We start from the raw sequence: 20,850 nt of genomic DNA on the forward strand, positions 1-20,850 counted from the left end.
TTAAAAATTCCAAATCTGGAGTTTTCTTGGTCGAATTTGACCATATTAACCTAAAGAGGAAGATAGATTATGAAAGGTATGTTTATTTTTCGAAAATTTTGTTTATTTTCAAATTTTGTGGTTGAATTTCGTTTTCCGTTCGAATTTCCATGTTTGTTTGATTTTGTTATCGATTTTTGTTTGCGTTTCTGTTCCAATTCCTTTGATTTTGGTTTTATTTTGAGTTTTTGTTAATTATGTTCGAATTTGTTCTTTATTTGTTCGAATTTCATAGATTTTTGGTTTGATTTTGAGCTTGAACTTGTCGAATTAAGGTTCGAATTGGTGGGTTTAATTGTTGAATTTTGGTTCGATTTATGAGGGTTTTATTTCGTTTTTTGTTTGATTTTTTGTCGAATTTTTTTTTTGATTCTGTGGTTTAATTGTTTTGTGTTTATTTTTTTGGGTTGAATTTTCGGCCGATTTTTTTAATTTAATTTTTGTTCGTTTTTTGGTTTAATTTCTGAGCATTTTATTTGTGGGTTAATTGTTTTGATAGATTTGGATTTTTTTTCGAAATTGTTTGATTATTGTAGGTGATTTTTTTTTTTTTTTACTGTTTTTCTGTGTTAAGGGTGAGTGGTGGTGGGTATTGGTGGTTGAAGGTGGGCGAAGGTAATGGTGAGTAGAGGGCGGCAGAGGCGGCTACTGGTTGTTTAGGGTGGGCAGGGTGGTGGTTTGGGTGGGATCTGGGTTAAGGGTGGGATATGGGTTAAGCCGTTAAGGGTGTGGGTGGGTGGGTTTTTTTCTTTTTCTTTTTTTTGTTTTTTTTAAAACTTTTAGCGACGGCTTATGACGGTCGCTAAATTCAATATTTGTGACCGTTTCATAAGGCGGTCGCAATTTCTAATATTTGCGACCGTTTTTGAAATGATCGTTGAAAATAGGGAAAACGGCCGTAAAAAATCTGCGACCGTCAAACAGTTGTAATATTTTTTTTTTTGCGACCAACATAATAACGACCGCCATGTTGTAACCGTTGACGGTTGCAATTATGTTTCGCGACCGTTTTTACTATTTTTTGCGACCGTTTGCGCCGGTCGCAATTTGGCCAATTTTTAGTAGTGTATTAGTATGAATGTGTTTTTTATACTTTTGTAGTATAACATAAATTTGTGTGCAAGATTATAACATAACTGACAATTACTTAGATCGTTAAACAATGACTTTTCTTCTTAGAGGTTGAGTGTTCGAACCTCTCCATCCACATATTTTTTAAATTCAATTGAGGCATCATATAGTGTTATTGTTGGTTGCATGGGTGACGTGGCGTTTTGAGGAATTGAGTTAGTGACATGGCGCATTGAAGAATTGAGTATATGGTGTGGTGCAATGAGGAGTCTACATGACACATAAACGTTTTTAGGAACGCTTTTTAATAGATTAGGGCAGCCAACGCGCGCGTTGCGCGCAGAGTGGTTAGCCATTGCAACTTAATTTTTCTTGGCCTATGTTTGCACTTTTTTTTTTTTAGGACAATGTTGAGATGATTTATTGGTAAAATAATATCTCTCTAATGTATAGGCATTTTTTATTTGTATTTGTAAGCTGAAAATTTAGTGTGATTGGTAAAGCTTATAACACAATATAATTAGGTGATTGCTAAAATTTATTGGTAAAGTTGAAAGTTGTATGCAATTAAGCCATAACTCCATTAATTTTCCATTTAATTTTTAATTAACTGGGTAGATCTTTCATATTCATCCATCTAATAGAGTTTTCTAATTAATTTGATCATGGGAAATAGACTGATGCATACAACCTCGTGTACAAAAAGTCTATTTATATGATAAAATTTTAGTTGCTGGTTAATTCATGAAAAAGTATGGTACGTTATTATTGTGTCAAATGAAGGACATTGACTTTAATCGACCCAAGACGGATGGTTATGTGTTTACCTATACGATTATAAATGATCGTGTGCTAATAAATTGTTGGTCCTTTCCCTTGGACATAGACTATGTATGAATGTGTAATAGCAAGTTTGCATGCATAATAAAAGTCGAGCAAATAGCCAAATTATTTTTTTGGGTGTTTAGAGAGCCACAAGGGTAGGGGTGAGAAATTGATAATCAATCCTAGGATCTCCTAAAATTGGGAGGGAAGCTCTAACCACTTGAACTATTCCTCACTCTCAAAAAGTAGCTAGATGGTAAAACCGTATGAGTGATATGACAACTTCATAGCACATCATTATGAATTAATGATAACCTCTTTGCAAGAAGTGTTCCCTCAAACACGTACAATGGGAGTGGAAATCTTAGAAGAGACTCCATTCCACAACACAATTATTAAGATAATTGTTGCCGATTGCTACTGTCATTGCCATGAATTGTCCATTTTCATCCTTCAACTAATGAAGAAAATAGAAATACCAGCAAGCCTTGTGAGATGAAAAATACCTGTGATAAAATGTCAAAGAATTATGTATATTGATAGAAGACAGTTTTCTACCAAAAAAAAAAAAGAAGGCAATTCATTGGCTGCCAAAACAACCTGCAACAAATTTTGAAAAAAAAGAAGCACTACAATATGTTTAATTTAAGGTAATTGAATATAGCAGACAATAGAATATAGCAAATATTTGGGCCGTATTGATCTCCGATAGAATGGACAGACATCATATATATGATTTCCCTTTAAATAATTAATAATTTTGAAATCAAACTACGATTCTAATTGCAAGTACAATAGCTAATACTTTGTTAATGCATGAGTACAAAGCAGAAGTACACAGTCATGCAGTGGCGGACCCAGCCTTGGTCCTGCTAGGTCCTAGCCAAAAAAAAAAAAAAAAAAAAAAAAAAAACTTTTTTTTTTAAAAAAATGGCACCCATTTGAAAATAATATATAAAGATTATTTTTGGTTATTATTTAACAATACAAATTTGTAACATAGTGGTTGGAGGGATTGAGACAAAGCCCAATAAGCAAGGGCCCAGCCACTCAGGTCTTGAGTTTGAGCATTGATACTTGCAATTTTTGTATTCCTTATCTTTTTTTTTTCCTTCCTATGGTTATGTGATTTATTGATTTTCATGTGATTATTTGATTTTTTTTTTCCCTTCTTTTTTCATTTAATTCATTGTAGCAGTATTAGCTAGTAATAGATTTTTTTTTCTTTTTTTGTTTTCCTTTTAAAATGATTATGAACTTATGACTATTTTATTATCATGTGATTAATTTGATTATCCTTCAATGTTGTTATATTTTGTGTTGTTAAGACATTACATTAAGTGGTTTTTCTAATTTGTGTTGTATATATTATATTTATATAATCAAATTGGGTTTTTTTTTTTAATTTTTTGTAAAAAAAATATTAACTCATTGGGTATATAATAGACAAGTTGCAAAAAGATTGAATTAATCTATTTTTGATAATATTGGATTTAGTAATTAAATTGAAATTATGACTTAATTTTCTTAAAAAACATATGATAAAACAAGTTTCTTTAGTCCCAATATGCATCCTCCTCCTCCACAAAATCATCCTCTATCACAAAATTCATCCACCTTCGGTATGCGGTCGATGGGTGATGATCGATAGGTAACAGTGACCCAGCACCTTAAAAATCCTGAATCCGCTACTGCAGTCATGGAAGCTTGGTCAATGACTGAACAAACCAAAACTCCACCCTTGACATAATAGAGAAGCAAAGAGAGTTATCGGAGCTACTCGTGACCCACCTCACATAGACTCCAGCCGCCCTCTTCCACCACCTCCCTTTCTTTCCCCGTTTCCTTGTCATTTCTTCTGTTTTCCTTTGTTTCTTGGATTATTTCTTCATATTATCAGCTTTTCTTGGCTCCAATTCGATTTTAATTGTTTTTTATTTGGAAATTTTGGAATTTTTTTTTGCCCCAATATGATTTTTATTGTTCTGATTGTGGAATTAGATACTTCAATGGATATGTGAACAGAGATGGAGAAGAAATAGAAAGTTAAAAATTAATGCTCAGTAAGGGAGGTGAACAGAGATGGAGAGGAGAGAGAAAGCTCAAAATTCATTTTTGGTAAGAAAATGAACGGACAATTTGTTGGGAAAAATTGTAAGAAAAATTACAAAATTACAAATGGGGGTAAGAAGGTGAATAAACATTTTGAGGGTTTTTATAAATGGGGGTTAGAAGGTAAATAAACATTTTGAGGGGTATAAATGTCCGTGCACTATTCATAAGAGCAAGTTTCGGGTAAGAAAATGAACGGACAATTTGTTGGGAAAAATTGTAAGAAAAATTACAAAATTAAAAATGGGGGTAAGAAGGTGAATAAACATTTTGAGAGTTTTTATAAATGGGGGTTAGAAGGTAAATAAACATTTTGAGGGGTATAAATGTCCGTACACTATTCATAAGAGCAAGTTTCTACTTTTTATAAGGTAGGGATTAATATAGATTTAGAAACATTTTGAGAGTTTTTATAAATGGGGGTTAGAAGGTAAATAAACATTTTGAGGGGTATAAATGTCCGTGCACTATTCATAAGAGCAAGTTTCTACTTTTTATAAGGTAGGGATTAGTATAGATTTAGAATTAATTCGAGCAATCAAACTCGGGATAATTGAAATTTAATTTAACTTTAAGAGCTTGATAATTCATTCGTATATGAATAACTAGATGAAGCCCGTGCGATGCACGGTTTGTTAGTATTTTTTTTAAAAAATATTTTTAATATTTATGTGATTTTTGTTACTACGTATTATATTAGCTTTAAAATATTAGATAAAATTTCTAATCTCAAAAGATAATATTTTATATTTAATCAATTTAAACTTTAAAGTTTCATTCGTCAATATTTTTTAAAAATATTAGATAAAATTTCTAATCTCAAAAGATATATTTTATATTTAATTAATTTAAACTTTAAAGTTTCATTCGTCAATTTTGCTAACGTGGCATTTGAATTATTTAATTGTAAAATAAATTAATAATCTCTTATTTAATTGGCTACAACTTAAATTCATAATCCTACATGGCGCGCTAAGAAAAATAAATCCTACGTGGCTCTCTAAAAACTCGGGGAAAAACTCCCCTTTATATATATATATATATATATATATATATATATATATATATATATATATATATATATATATATATTAGATTGGCATGGGGATTTTAATCAATCTTACATTCAATTTAGAAATTGAATCTAACAAATAAATTAGTACTTGCTAAAAATAACCTTTATCCAATTGACTAGGGGATTGAAATAACAGTGCGTTTCTGGTAGCCGCACCATGCGGCAAGGTGCCAAATCAGCAAATAACAAAATAACCCCACCAACCTGACCATACCCTTAAGTAACCCCCGATCTAGTAACCCTTGACCCACCACCACCCCCAAAACGCCACTAGCCCCATCCCCAATACGCCATGCCACCACCACCACCATACACCAAACCCACAAACAAACAAGATCTAACCGAACCCACAACCAAATCGTTAAAACAAAAATAAATCGAACAAATACTTTTAAAATTAACAATGACTTCGAATTTCACTTCAAATATGGCTAAAAAGGCCATATTGGACCATGAAAACTCTATATCTAGAGTTTGTATGGCCGAATTTGGCCTTAAAAACCTTCAATTTGTTTTCCAACGATGGAGTACGAGGAGCTCACGGAGTACAACAACGGGTTGGTGGAGGGCATGCGTTCTTCCTTTGTAATTGCAGGTGGTTTGTTTTGCAAGTATGTTGCCCTTTTTGGAGAAATGAGGAGATAGCTTGGTGAAGGGGGTGATATGGGTGGCTAACTGGAGAACAATAAATTAAAAGAGGAGAGAGAAAGAGGAGATAGTGAAGAGAGAGAAGAAGAATTAAAATATAATAAAAAAAAATTATATTATGGCTGGCCGTACGGTGGGGCCAGCCACATATAAAACTTTGTGTTAAAATAAAATTGTTATCATGCGTAAATGATTTAATATGTCTTATATAGTTAGAGCATCTCCAATGGTAAGCTATAACACCTCGTAGCTTACCTTGCCACATCATAATTTCAAGCAACAATGAATTTAGGCTACAAGTTGCACCAACAGTAAGCTACATTGCTTTGTAGCTTGTATAAGCCTTTTTTTTTTCTAACATAATTTATTTTATAATATTAAATTATTATATAATTTATTAAATATTATACTACGTATGTTTTTTTCACATATTAGATAGGAAAACAATACAATACTAATTTAATACAAGGTTTTAATCTAATGCATATAAATCATGTTATATAACAGACCGAATGTATATTTTTTTTAATAAATACGTTAAACTATTTAACTTTTGTTTATTTAAATATGATTTATTTATTTTTTTAAAATATGGTAGTTGAACTAAATATATATAGAAGATAGGAAGTATATATGTGTAATATTAATATTAAAATCAATGTATGATATATATGAATCTTGCTATGAAGACATCATGTTAAAATTAAAAATTAAAAAAAAAAAAAAAATAAGAATTGGATAAAATGTAAAGTGTTGGGAACATGGAGTATAGATCAATCTGCTGCATATATACGTAGTATCTCTCACTCAAGTTTTTTTTTTTTTTTTTTTATTTATTTTAAGTCAATATTTCCAAAATTAAATTAATTTTTATAGAAAAAAATTTGAAAAAAAAATTCAAGCTACACTGCTTGTTTGAGCAGGGCCTGCTTGAAAGCAGCTTGCTTTCTTTATTTTCTAATGGTAGAGCTACAAATATGTAATTCTTAAATATTGCAAGCAAGTCCCTAAAACTAACAATTGGAGATGCTCTTATATTTTTTGAAAAAGTAATTCAAATTTGGATTTTTTGACTTTTACCAACAAAAAAAATCAAAAAATTGGTTTTTTACCACCAAAACTTTTAAAAGTTTTATTTTACTACCAAAAATTTTTTTCTAAAAATTGTTTTTACCACCTACCATCAAGAAAACCGTTAAATCTGACGGTTAAAAAAAATTCTTCGATTTTCGTGCATCAAACATGTTTTTTTATAGGTTTACATGGGCATTTTGGCTCTTTAAATCCCAATTTGAGGTTAAAATTGATAAAAAAAAAATGATCGAAAATACTTCCTTTCACGTCTTTTAAACGATTACGGTTACGGTAACCTAACAAAATTTAAAATAATTAAACTCCACCACTTTAACAAACCTCATATTATACCATTCGCAATTGGAACAAGCTGATTATCAAGTGCATGCATAACAAAATACTTCTTAAACTCATCCCCTCCATAAGGCATAACCAACTCTTTCATTCTAGCTTCTAGTTAACTAATTAAAGGAATTGCTTAATTACTTGAAATATCTAAAGATCACTCCATGCATTCTTAATAGCTTCATCATTTTCTGCTGCAAATGGCTATGTGGTAATTCAGAAGCTTCATTGCCCTCAACTTCTTTTCGCAAACAAAACACATCAAACGCATCATTAAAATGAAAATAGATCAAGATCAACATATATACCTCAAAATTAGTTGAACTTGTTGTATGATAAGATGTTTTCAAGGCTACGGAAAAAAAAGTAAACAGTAAGATGAAAAATTGATCTTATATGATCGATAGAGTATAAAACATCTCCTGGATCTCAACCAAAAGCTTAAGTTAATGGTTGAGCCCCAAGAATATGTTTTATACTCTATCATATAATCAAGGAAATTTTGGGGAAAAAAAAATGGTTTTTAACACCAAAATTTTGTTAACAAATTTGATTTTAAATCACTTAACTTATTCTATTTTAGGGCTGCGGGAAAGAGAGGGGGAGGGTTCAGGTAGGTTGGGTAAGGGAGGAGGTGGGGATGTGCCGGCAGCTGTGTTGGGTGAAGGTGGAGAAGAAGGTGGCAGTGGTGGGGCTGGGGTAGCTAGGTAACACTTGTCATTATGTACACGCTTAACGATTTTTTTTTAAAAAAAAAATTTGGAGGCGTTAAAAACCATTTTTCAGTCTTTTTATGGTGTTAAAATCCGAAATTTCCTAGCTATAATCAATGGAATAAATTTGGTGTGTCGTGATGCAAAGTCACTAACTTAGGGCATATTCACTTCAGCTTAATTTCAATTCAGTTAAGCTCCAATCAGTTCAATAAAATATCCATTTCATCTCTATTCAATTCAGTTTAGTTCAGTTCAGCTCCAATCAGTTTAGTTCAGTTCAGCTTAGTTCATTAAATGTGAACATGCCCTTAATTGAAAACGAAATTCCGGCACAAGCAGGGTGTTCAATTGTATTGGTCAACACGTTCACTAAGGTTAACAAACATTTTCACTCAAAGAAACTCTTAGGTGGAAGATTGGAGCCAGGTAAATTGTTTTAAAAAGTAACCAAAAATTGACAAACGCTATTTGCTACTTTTAGGGCCTGTTTTGATTTACTGAACTGAATTGAACTGAATTATTTATGAGAAAAGGAAATTATGATCTGAGCTGAAGTGAATTAATTGGACTGAACTGAACTAAACTGAAATGAAATTAAGCTGAATAGAACAGGCCCTTAAGCGATATTATTTTTAGGTTTTGTTTAGCAAAACTAGCAGTAACCATACGAGTGGCTTTTAGCGTTCGAGTACCGGGTAGCTGTTAGAGTAGTAAGTAGCTGTCAATTAGTAGAGGGTAAAGATTAGCTGTCAATATAGCGGTTAATAATATGAGTGTTTGACAATAATAGGGGTTGAAATGTTAAAATAAAGTAAAAATATATGCATAATATTTATAAAGTAAACAATTAAGCTACCCGATACCTTTCAAACACTAATATTGTCAATGTTTGACAAAACCTACCTAAACACTACCTATACTGCTAATCACTATATAAATCGCTACTTTACCAAACACACTTATTTTTTCGTAGTTTTATTTTGACTGGCTCCAAATGCTAACCGCTATCTAAAACGCTACTGTCAAAGAAGGTTTTAACGTTTGAGAAAAGCTACCTAACCTTAACTTTTATTCCTAACCACTACTCAAACCGCCACCTTACCAAACATTCTTATTTTTTTTTCTTTGTATTGTTTTGAATACTAAAAATGTTAATCGCAATATCAAACGCTATGACCAAACTTAACCTAATTCTATGGCCAAGCCTGTCCCGGGATCCGGGTTAATAATAATAATAATTTGAAAAGGATTCCTGGGAAGCGCCAACTACCGTTCTCCTGGTTAGTGTTTGACAGTATTACTCCCCTCCATAATCAATTGCTTCATCTCCATTTCCAACTTTCAATTCAAACTCTTTCTACTTCACTTTCTCTCACTAAAACAAACAACAAAAATCAAGCAGAAGATGATGCGTCATACTGCAATCACACTTATTCTCCTTTCATTTTTACTTTTCATTCTCTCTCCTTCCGCTCACGCCACCGATATTCGATATTGTGGTAATTTTTCTTCTTTTTTGCTTTTTATTCCTGTTGATTTTTCCTATTTTTTATGATTTTTTCTTGCTTCATCTGAATTAATTCGTTAGGATGATAGTTGTATTTATTTAATTCACTCTTTTTGCTATGTTGTCGGATTTTATAGATTAATTTCCGTGATCGGAACAATTGGATAATACATAGAGTTTACATCGTAAATCTTTCGGAAATTTCTGGACTAATAGGGGTGTTTTGAAATTTTAAACATGGTGTGTAAATCCACTTGCTTTTGGACTAGATTGTGTATCATAATTGGATCAGACTTCAATTGGGTTTGGATTTTTAATTTAGATGAAAATTATAGGAGTTTAACAAATAAATTGTTCTATATCTACTCGTTTCCTATAATGCAGACTAAGTTACCTCATTTGTAATTAGAGTGTTTACCTATCTATTAGCTGATGAGGTTGTGTTGGAAGCGAATTTGGATGGTACAGAGTTATCAGGTCTTTTTAAAATTTAAAACTGAACCAAAATCGGGTCTATTGTTATCGTTTTTTGTTTTTTGTTTTCTGTTTTTTTTTAAAAAAAAAAAAAAAAAACCTAAAACAGAAAATAAGAAATAAGTGGTTTTCATTTTTCTATTGTCATGTTTCTAAATAATCATGGGTTCAATAGATTTCACTTATCATCAAATCTTTATGTGCATATATCGTATGACTCTAAATTACGCCTTTGATTTTCGAACTTAGATTAATGTGTTCTCTTTGAATAGGGAATTTCACTGCAGGTCATTTATTAACATATAAGTGTCCCTTTATATGAGATGGGATTTTCTGTTTATAGTTATCTTCATGAATGTTGCTATCACAAATTGGTGCAAAAATTATTATAGGCCATACACAACATGCAAATCACTAGGCTGTCACATAGATTTTGACCAAAACAAATGAGTAAGACTGTGAGAGAGACACTCACTTGATTGTTTCGTTAAAAATAATTATTGAAGCCATCGGTATGCAATCCTTACCCATAAATGTTGTTCTTGCATAGATTTTACTATTGCAAGAAATATGTGATACTAGTACTTTTTTGGTTGCAGTATAATCATATGAAAGAATTCTTGTTGACTACACTTGCAGACTTAGCTTTTAATAAATAAGAGTAAAGAACGTGAAGGTTACAACACCCTCATTTAGAGTTTAGATTATCATTGTTGTTTGAGGAGATTACACACTTAAGAGTAAATGTAATTAGGTTTGGATTAGGTATTGTGGCTGAGATTGCTTGGGAAATTAAAGAAAATGGGTGATTGTTAAATGTTAGTACCAAAGGTCTTAGGATATAATTCGTGTAAGGTAAATCAAGGAGGTGTTTTTCCAATTACATGTCAGAGAATATTTACCATATTTGAGGACACTTAGTATGTTTGACCTGTCAATTTGCTGAATCCTTATGTATTTTTTTGGTGTAATGTGTATTCAATTCTAAACTATTCTGATGTTATATGCATGCAACATGCAAGATTGTAACAGTAGCCTTGTGGACCTGTCAACTCTCTTTCCCTGTCTTGTCTTTCTCCTTTCATTAAAGTATTAAACTTGAGTTAAATCTGTTGAAAATATTAAATGAAACAACATTATATAGTCTGATTAAGAGAATATGATATATGATATGTTATGGGTACTTGGGGGCCTTATGGCATCACAATTTGGATTAACTACCTTCTATTTTTTTATTATCTGAATTGTGTTGATTTATACCAGAGGAAACTTGAAGTCTTTACGGCAGGCTTTAAGCTCTGCTTTTACTTTCTGGAGTTTGGATAGGAGGAGATGCTTAGATAAAATTAGATATTGTGGTGGTTGCAAGCTGGATAAGTCCTCCTCAGCTCTGTAACACTAAATGTAAAACTTGGGCTTTGAAAGAATGTCTGGAACTCTGGATAGTGCAATGAAATATGGCGTTAGAGTGTACAAATCTTTAAAGAATAAAAACCCAAGTGTTGATATCTGTACAATATGTTGTGAGAGAGAGGACACTTGAATTCATTACAATAAGAAAATAACCGTTGTTCTGCTTTAAGATTGCTTCTTAATTGCATGTCTCACAAGTCACAACCCTATAATTCTTTGCAGATAAGAAAACTGATTATGAAGTGAAGGTACACGGGGTTGAAATATCACCTGATCCAGTTGCTAGAGGCCAGCCAGCTACCTTCAGTATCGCTGCATCTGCTGGTATATTTAGCTATCTCCCATGTTCTGTTAAAAAATTTCCTTTCTTTGCTGCAATCTTTGTTTGTGCTCCAATACTGCTTCTCTAATCTTAACCATAAAAATCCTGATATTGGCAAATGACTTTTTGAGGAGCTTGAACTGTCATAGACATAGACATATTCTAGTCAGGTTGCATGTTTTTGATTTCATGCCTCTTTATCTTCTGTAGACATGAGATGTTTTGGTTATATAGTTGTATGCTTTTTTCTTTTGAAATGTTTTACTCTTGAAGGCCTTTAGGAAAAAGTCTCTATACTTGGAAAGTTGTGGTGCTTCCCATCATGACCTCCATTGACAGGATCCTTGTGTATGATCGTCATAATGTTCAATTAAGAAAATAATTAAGATGTTATATTTGTTAAGTGTAATGTCAACTCTCACTAGTCTTCTGTGTGGAAAAAGAAATTTTAAGAAAGAGAATGAGAGTCAAAATAGAGATCTGCCACTGTGAATAGTGTTGAAATGATGCAAGTAAAAAAAAAAAAAAAAAAAAAAAAAACGAAGGAAGTATCCGAATAAAGGGCAAGCTTTCACTCCCCGGCCCGGAGGGGTAGGCCTCGAGTGCGACCGCCTAGGGCCCACGCCAGAAAAGGACCCAAAAATGTTAAATAAATCAGTTTGCATAGCTGTAGAATTTTACTCTGTAGTTTTTACTCGTTAAAAAAAAAAAAGCTACTTTTTAAAAAGATAATTATTGCATTTAGTTAGCAATTAACATTAAATTACTTAGATGTCAATTAGGTGGAGATAACAATACAATATAACCTCTTCACTTCTTCTTCTAATCTTCCTGTTTCTATGAATTTTTGCTCCAAAATATTAATCTTTTCAATTACACCATTTCATATTTATTCAATTACCGAAATATTATGCAAAGTTATTACTCCAGTAATGTGTATGGAGACTTACTATTCAAATAATATAAGCTATTTTCATTGTCTTATATTTAAAGTTATTGCGTGTAAAAAAATTTATTATGTAAGGAGCCCTTTTCTTACATTATGCCTAGGGCCCATAAATTCCCAGGAACAGGGATGCACTCCCTTGGAGCTTTCAATCTCTTATACTTACTCAGTATTTCAATACATATGCTTCATTTTGACTTCACAATTTCCAATGCGTAACTTAAATACAATTTTGAGAAACAATAATTGTTTGTATTGTGAAATACTTCATTTGTTGGTAATTAGTTGCAGCACATCTACTTTTTATAATCATTAATTGCTGATAATCAAAGATATTAACGATTGAGAATACACATTGACAAGTGTGAAAAGTAGATGTGAGATTAACACAACAACAGTACAATAATGACACTTATTGTCACATACGAGTATATTAGTAATGAAATGTGGTCTAGTATATAAATAGTGAAGATGCAATTAAAAAACAAAGGAATTATAAAAGAGAAGGTTGCTGTTGCTGGTTGCAACATATCCAAAATTAAGGACTTCTGTTCAACTAATAAGACAATTATGGTTATATTTAACTTATAAGCTTGATTAAGTGGGCAAAGTTAATCTTTGATACCGATTCTTGGAAGAATTGTTGGAAGTAGATTGGATTTATTATGTTGTAATGGTAGAGCCGTAGAGGTTTCCTTAAGTGAGGATATGATAATTAGCATTTTTTTAGTGAGGATGGCTGAACTAGTAGTCACTAGTCATGTATCATGAAGCACTAATTGCACTACTTATCGAAAATCGTGTGTAAGGTACTCTGTAGATGCAGCTATCTTCTAAGTATCCCATTGAAAAGGCCAGGTAAAAAGGTGTTTACCTTTAATAAAGTTTTCCATTAACTTACTATGATTCTCATCCAGAAGCTGAAATTTCGTTGGATCTGTTTTCACTGCACTTCTTGTGTAGATTCAATTTTGCTCCAATGTAAAACCTAACTTATTAGCCACCAAATTTTGCTATATTTCTGTAGGTTAGTTGGTCTTTTTACCAGTTTCAATTGTTTTCTTTGGGTTATACTCCTTTCTTTTTCGTTCTACTCACTTCTCATTTTAAACTTTTCGTTTTTTGCTCTACTCACTTTGCTTTATTCTCTTTATTTTAATCTTTTTGGCATACCCCTTTTACGATCTTACCCTTTCAAATCTACAATAATTAATTAATTACACCTTGTCATACTCACTCTCTCTCTCTCTTACTTTATTCACCTTTTTCGTTCACAAACCCACCTTTCTTACATTTTCTACCTTATTTTACTTTATCTTACACCTACTCACATTTTTCAATATTTTTAAAATTGTGAATCTATAGTAACTGAGTAGAACATAAAAGAACGGAGGGGGTGCATTATAATTTATAATCATGACAAACTAATGTTTAATGTGAGATTTTTTTAGTGCCATTGTGTACGGCTTTGTAATTAGTATGCCTTTTCCTCTGATGAGATCTATTTTTACTTCTGTGTAACATCATTTTGGTCATATTATATCCTCAGGAAATGCCATTTCCGGTGGGAAATTGGACCTTGATGTTGCATACTTTGGATGGCATGTGCACAGTGAAACCCGTGATTTATGTACTGAGACTTCTTGCCCAGTCTCAACTGGTGATTTTGTAATTTCACATTCCCAGGTTTTGCCAATATTTACTCCACCGGTGAGCTATCTTCTGTATACTCTTTAATTATTTATTTATAAACTTCTGTATAAAATAGTCAATGTTGGTTTGATTGTGTTTGACTTAATTATATGCCTGATTAAATGATTGTTAGAACTGATTTATTAACAAGCTTTGATAGAGATTCTACTAATCACTAACATTTGGCAGTGAAACATATTGTCTCTTAATATTTATGTAGAGGCTTAAGGAGGACTAGGTATTCTCTACCCTTATCCATAATGAGGCCATGTTCTCCACAATCTTCACGTCAATATTAAGTATTTTATAGCTCGGACCTTAGATATGATGACTTCCTTTGAGGTTTTTGCAATTTGTATTGAGTTTGGAACCCAAATTTAATAAGCAAATATGGGTGAATCTGAATACGAATGAGAAATTTCCTCAATTACCATGTTTGATTGTTGCAAAGGAATTGTGCAAAAGTTAAATCAAGCAAATATGAGTAATATTTTTAGTGCTTGTTTGGTTGCACTTCTTTGACATAAGCAATGGATATTCCTCACAAGTGCTTAGATCCCTTGTCATCTGGTTATGTCATGGGAAGATAAATACTTGAACCCCGTCCCAGTCATTCAAATTTCCTTATGTCCACCAAACAAGTTTTAGCAAATTTCTTGAAAATATGTGAAGGGAGCTACTTCATAAGAAATGTAAAATTACCATAGGAATTTAATTCCCATTGCAACCAAACAAGCACTTTGATTTATTTATTTTCCCATAGTTTTCTCTTTAGAATTGATTGAAAACTAAGAAACTCATAACTACCCCTTCCCCTCCCCACCTGTGCTCTGTTAAAATTAAACTACAAGTACAAAATATCAATTCCCACTGTTTTTTTTCATAGTTTTTCACAATAACAAACCAAATAAATGAAATTTTAAATTTGTCTTCCTAAGTTATAGTCATGCTTTGGTAACCAAGCCAATCTGCATTTTTTATTATTTGGGGAGGAATAGGTAAATTCGGTCTCATTTTATGGTTCATTGAAGGGGTAAAACTTGTAAAAAGGAAAAATAATAACTAAATAAATACGAAGGGAAAAAAAAAAAGGCAGCAAATGTGAGTATAATTTTAAAATTTGGATGTAACAGAAAAGTGAGTAGAACTTCGATAAATAGGTGGATTACACAAATATTTACTTCCTTTACAATAACTTGCCCAATAATATAAAAACATTTAATCATTAATAAGAAAAATAATAATTTCTTCAAAAAAAATGAAAATTATAAAATGTTGATATTTTGAAAATATGCAATAAGGCAAATCTAACAAGATAATATTTGACGATATATTGCTTACATATAACTCACCAAAGATGGTAAAATGGAGGTTTGTGAATAATGTTAATGTCAACCAATTGCCTGTAAAAGTGAATAAGGAAATATTATTGTACATCTCTACTGATTTTCATAGGTTTACTTTTCCTCATATTTCCATATTTTAATGGCTTCCAAACACTAAACATGTGGACGACCTGGACGTTTAACTAACAGAAATATTGTTTTTTCAATCTTCATATCCAAAATTAGTTTGTATTCATAGTCTTTCTTTTTCCCTCTTTGAATGATTGACCACTTCCCTTGGTAAAATTTTGTTACTCTTTTAATTTTTGATGTTTTTCTCTTATTACCATTTACTCCAAGACTATTTATTATCCTATCTTAAGTGAAAAACTGTAATTGTACTTGTATATAGAGAGAATGACCAATAGTTTTTTCAATTTCACAACTTAGGCTATGTTCTTCTCAGTTTATTTCTATTAACTTACTTTGTATTTATGAAGTTTACTTACTTATGCTGAACATTTGCTTAACTTGTATCTTGCTGAACTTGTCTATTTTTTTGCTAATTTTTTTATTTTATTTTTTTTTTTTTTTTGTAAAAAAAAAAAGGAATTATATTAATTGATTAATAAGAAACTTTCTTACACGGAATTTTAAAAAAAAAAATTTAAAAAAAAAAAAGAAGAAGAAAAAAAACTTATTAAAATAAATAATTTTGCTTAAAAAAATTTCAATAAGTTGAGGAGAACAAAGCCTTTTCCTCTAGATAAATGAAAGCCATGAATGTTAAGGTTTAATTCCACTTTGGCATGCATGCATAAACTGTTTGTAAGCCAAAGATTTTATATTTATAGGAATGAAAGGCAATCTTAACTGTGAGGTTAATATACTTACATTGCTATCTGTGTAAGTTAGTTAGAATAGGTGCTTTGTTAAAGGACTTTAATCTACTCGAACAAAGGAAAGTAATCAGTTTTTCGTATGAATGTTCAATTTCCACTTGTTCACTGTCTACTAGCGACTTGTTTTACCAGCCAAAAACCTTTACAAAACTGTGTGTACTCGCGAGTATGCAATAGCCAATATGGGTAAAGCTTTCTGTCCTTGGGGAGGATTAATTGTGGGACCAAATCCTTGGGTGATAGGTGCATCACCATTGAACTATTCTCTTGTACTCTGTTCTTTTCAGTTTATTAACAATAGCGGATGGTAGTTTGATAAAATTTTACATCATTACAGTTTGGTCTCTTATCATTTCTAACCCTGTAAATAATGTGATTATACACCAGGGTTCCTACACTCTGAAGATGAAGATCCTGGATGCAAACAAGCGTCAACTATCCTGTGTTGCTTTTGATTTTAGCATTGGATTTGGATCATCTATGGCTGCGAACTTTCTGATGTAAAAATCAAATTTATGTACAAACTTTCTTAACCTATCTTGCTGACAAAATTATGTAAATACTTCATACTTGGTATGTTTCTTACAGAATTGATACAAGTTTGAAGTACATACAAAGCACTTTATATCCTGTTTCTGTATACAAGGTGATATATAGCTATCTACTATATCTAAAATTGGTTGCCACATTAATAGTGATTAGTAATTGTTTATTTGCTACTTATAAAAAAATTAGTAGTTACATGATATAATTAAGCAATGTGCATTATTTATTTGTTATTTTATCTGCTCATTTGATCAACATTCATAGAATTTGAGGAAGATGGGGTTAACCCGGAACTTCATGACATAACCCAATTGGTTCTTATTACAGCTGGGATTTCAGTTAAGTTGGGGGGTCGTGTAATCGTGTTTGTGTTTCCTTTTGTGTTGATTTTAGGTTCGTTGTTCATTAAATATATAAATCTTATGTAAAACATAAAATTATTGCACAATATGATAAATTTATTTAATTAGGCCCGGTTTGTGATGCTTTGTGTACAAATTTCTCTCTTTAAGTTTAGAGGTCGAGTTCATGTTGTGATGTCATGTCGTGTCGTGTCAGTTCTAACAGTTGTGAAACAATAATCCAAAATGCAAGTTAGAGTGTCCTACGAAGGAGTACGTATTAATTTACTGGTATTTCGGTTTAGTGCATAACCCAAAGCTACTCTAAAAACTATTGCTGATTGCACCATGTTTGAAAAATTAGTTTATAAAGAAAGCATAATGGATCAAATATTGGTTCAGTTGGGAAGTCACAATGTGTGCTGGGACTTTAGGAAAAGTCATAATGGGTGATCAAAAAAACCCTTTTGATGGGATTTGGTGGTTAAGAAAGGATAATAAAAAGCAGACTGAGTACCAAAAAAAGGTTTGAAAACCATACTTAAACTTTTATGTGGATGATTCTTATCATATAAAAGAGTGGAAGAAATGAGGGAACACAAGCTTTTTCCCACATGCAAATGTATCATGACCCCTTACCACACCTTGTCTCCCAATTTTTGCTATGAACCACAACTAAAATCCTCACATCTATCTCATCAACCCACCAATCATAGCTCGCCACATCGGTATGATTGACACGGTAGCGCTACATGATTGGCCACGGCCCGGCCCCCACAACAAGCAATTGGGTTGGAATTGAAGAAGATGCTCTCTAGTCTCTACTCTCTAATACTACTAGTTAAAAACTGTCAATTATCATCAGAAACTTTTAAAAGCAAAAGAACAATAGTTTTTATAGTAAGACTTTCTGATCATAGAAAACCAAAAGGAAAGGGATAATAATCACATCCCTTTCACTTTCCTAACTAACGAAAGAAAATAATTTCAAAATGAAAACCAATCTTTGTTATGTATATGTTTCTCTCCTTATCAGTCGTTTTCTCAGTTCTATAAACTTAAGTACCAATTTTACGTCTTCTTTTCGACTCAGTTTTGTTCATTACCTTCATTTTGAAGGAAGAAACAAAATAAGTTCACAAGAGATGAAGAGCATTATCAAAGGTAAGTTTCTTAAGAGATTTACATCCATCCCATCAATCTACACTTCAAAACAGAATGCAGTACCTGTATCTGTTTACCGCGATTCCCCAGAAAGATTGTCTAGTAGTCGAAACCTGCAGAAGCCACCAAACAACTTACAGCAAGAAGACATTACAAACAATAATCTTGCTTTAGGAAGCAAAAATAATAATGGACATATCATATCAAGTGATGATGACTTATTAAACTCTAACAAAGAGATTGATGTATTTGAAGATTGTGAATGTGGGTTTGATGATTTAATGCCTGAAATGGTATCATCTTCGTCATCATCATCATCCTCTTCTTCGTCTTCTAACTCCTCTCCTACCAGAACAAGCGACCAAGAAGATGAAGAAGATGTCGAGTGTCCTAAAACCTTGACTAATTTTCAAGAGATATGTCCACCAGAAGGTAGTGACAAAGTTGTGTTATACACAACAAGCCTAAGAGGAATTAGAAAAACATATGAAGATTGCAATGCTATCAAGTTCCTCCTAGATAGCTTTCGAGTTGTGTACTCTGAGAGGGATGTCTCAATGCACCTCAAGTTTAGGGATGAGCTTTGGGAAGTCTTAGAAGATCGCGTTCTTCCCCCTAGGCTCTTTATCAAAGGAAGGTACATTGGTGGGGCTGATGAAGTTTTAACGCTGCATGAGGCCGGAATGCTGAAGAAGATGCTGCAAGGGATACCGGTAAGTGATCTGAGCTCGGATGTTAAGTGCTGCCAATGTGGTGGATTCCGGTTTTTGTTGTGCTCGGATTGTAATGGAAGTTGCAAGATTTACAAAGGTGATCAAGAAGATGATAAGGGTAGTCTGTTTGGTAGATGTACTAAGTGTAATGAGAATGGGTTGATCAAGTGTCCACCTTGCTCTTATTAACTAAATAGCTAGAAAATTAGTAGAAACTATGTTAACATTATTGTTATCTTATTTCTAGATTGTGTTGCTTTGATTGTTTGTATATAATGATGCTAAGGAAGTAGGAACTATTGTTAACTAAAATCAGAATGGAATCAGTTTTAGATTTTCATTATCATTGTGATGATAACCATTAATTAGTACTTAGTAATTAAGACACACAATGCACAATAATTTAATTACCAGTATATCTAAGTTTTATGCTAGACAATAATGTCAAATAGTGCATATTAAAATTATTTTAAAACATAAAACAAAAAAAAAATGCATGTAAAGAAATTATCTTAATTTTATAGCAATTTATAAAAAAATAAATTAATATTAGTTCTTTTTATTATATAATACTCCGTATCATGTTTTTCTATTTACGCAATTATTTTCTTTTGATGTACAATAATGTGAAATATATCCATAATTTAAGTGTCTATCAAACACAAGTATAGTACAACCTACTTAAAAACACCATATATACAAAGTACTCCATATTATTTAGGAGTACTAACTTGTGAACTACTAGCCTCTTGGCTTGTTGATTTTACAAGGTTCATGTACTTGTAGATAGGTCATAAGATCAAGAAGATGGCATATAATTGACCTTGATTATAGTAGGATTGTGAGAACGAAAAATGCTTTAATTTCCTACTTTAATACTTTATGCATGCATGGATAGCATATTAGACCAAATACGTAGTCACAACTCACAAAGTAATAGAAGTAATTCCGATCCCAAGCTTTTTCCGTTTTTTTTTTTATTTTATTTGAACAGATGCAAAATTGTTACTTAAATATGTTTCTCCCTCCGTTTCTAAAAGTTATTTGATAAATAGGAAATATAAATTATAAATGGAGATAAGATAATTTAAACTTGTGACCTATCGTACACAGACCCTCAATCTTAACCACTACGCCAAGACCTTATTATATGAAGTGATGTTACCGCCACTATTAATGCGGTGACAATGATAGTAGTATAGTACCATACCATACACTTGAACGTCCATATGTCTAGTAATACACCTTTTTTTTTTTTTCATGCACAAGTGAACATTAAATTGTGAAGACTTCAAAGTGTCCAACTCATTAACGGGTCAAGTAAAGTAGACCAGAGATTACGCATTGATGAGACCAATATTATCATATAGTTATTGTATGTAGTCAGCATATGAAAGATATGGACAGCCAAGAAAAGATCTTGCCAAACTCGCATATTTTTGGTAGCATTTTAATGGATGACATTGGTAGTGTCAACTACGCCACCGTCTCTACTTGTCTAGTTTACTTTGCATGCCATTTATTTAGCTTGATTTGTCCTAGATTATTAGAGTCACTTTATTTTTCAATTAATTCTCAATTGCCTTTAATTAGATTTTGT

At 32.0% G+C, this 20,850-nt stretch overlaps 1 protein-coding gene across 1 annotated transcript; it reads left to right on the top strand.

The window, feature by feature from the left end:
• Positions 1-9,144: 9,144 nt before the first annotated feature.
• Positions 9,145-17,095, top strand: LOC145583940 (MD-2-related lipid-recognition protein ROSY1-like). The gene is made up of 4 exons (XM_081640887.1): positions 9,145-9,404; positions 11,522-11,623; positions 14,117-14,277; positions 16,874-17,095. Exons 1-4 carry the CDS (start codon positions 9,311-9,313, stop codon positions 16,988-16,990), a joined length of 474 nt encoding a protein of 157 aa, XP_081497013.1. The 5' UTR covers positions 9,145-9,310; the 3' UTR covers positions 16,991-17,095.
• Positions 17,096-20,850: the final 3,755 nt, after the last annotated feature.

The sequence above is a fragment of the Chenopodium album genome, chromosome 2 (genome assembly GCF_948465745.1).
Source record: "Chenopodium album chromosome 2, dcCheAlbu1.1, whole genome shotgun sequence".
Taxonomy (NCBI): Eukaryota; Viridiplantae; Streptophyta; class Magnoliopsida; order Caryophyllales; family Amaranthaceae; genus Chenopodium; species Chenopodium album.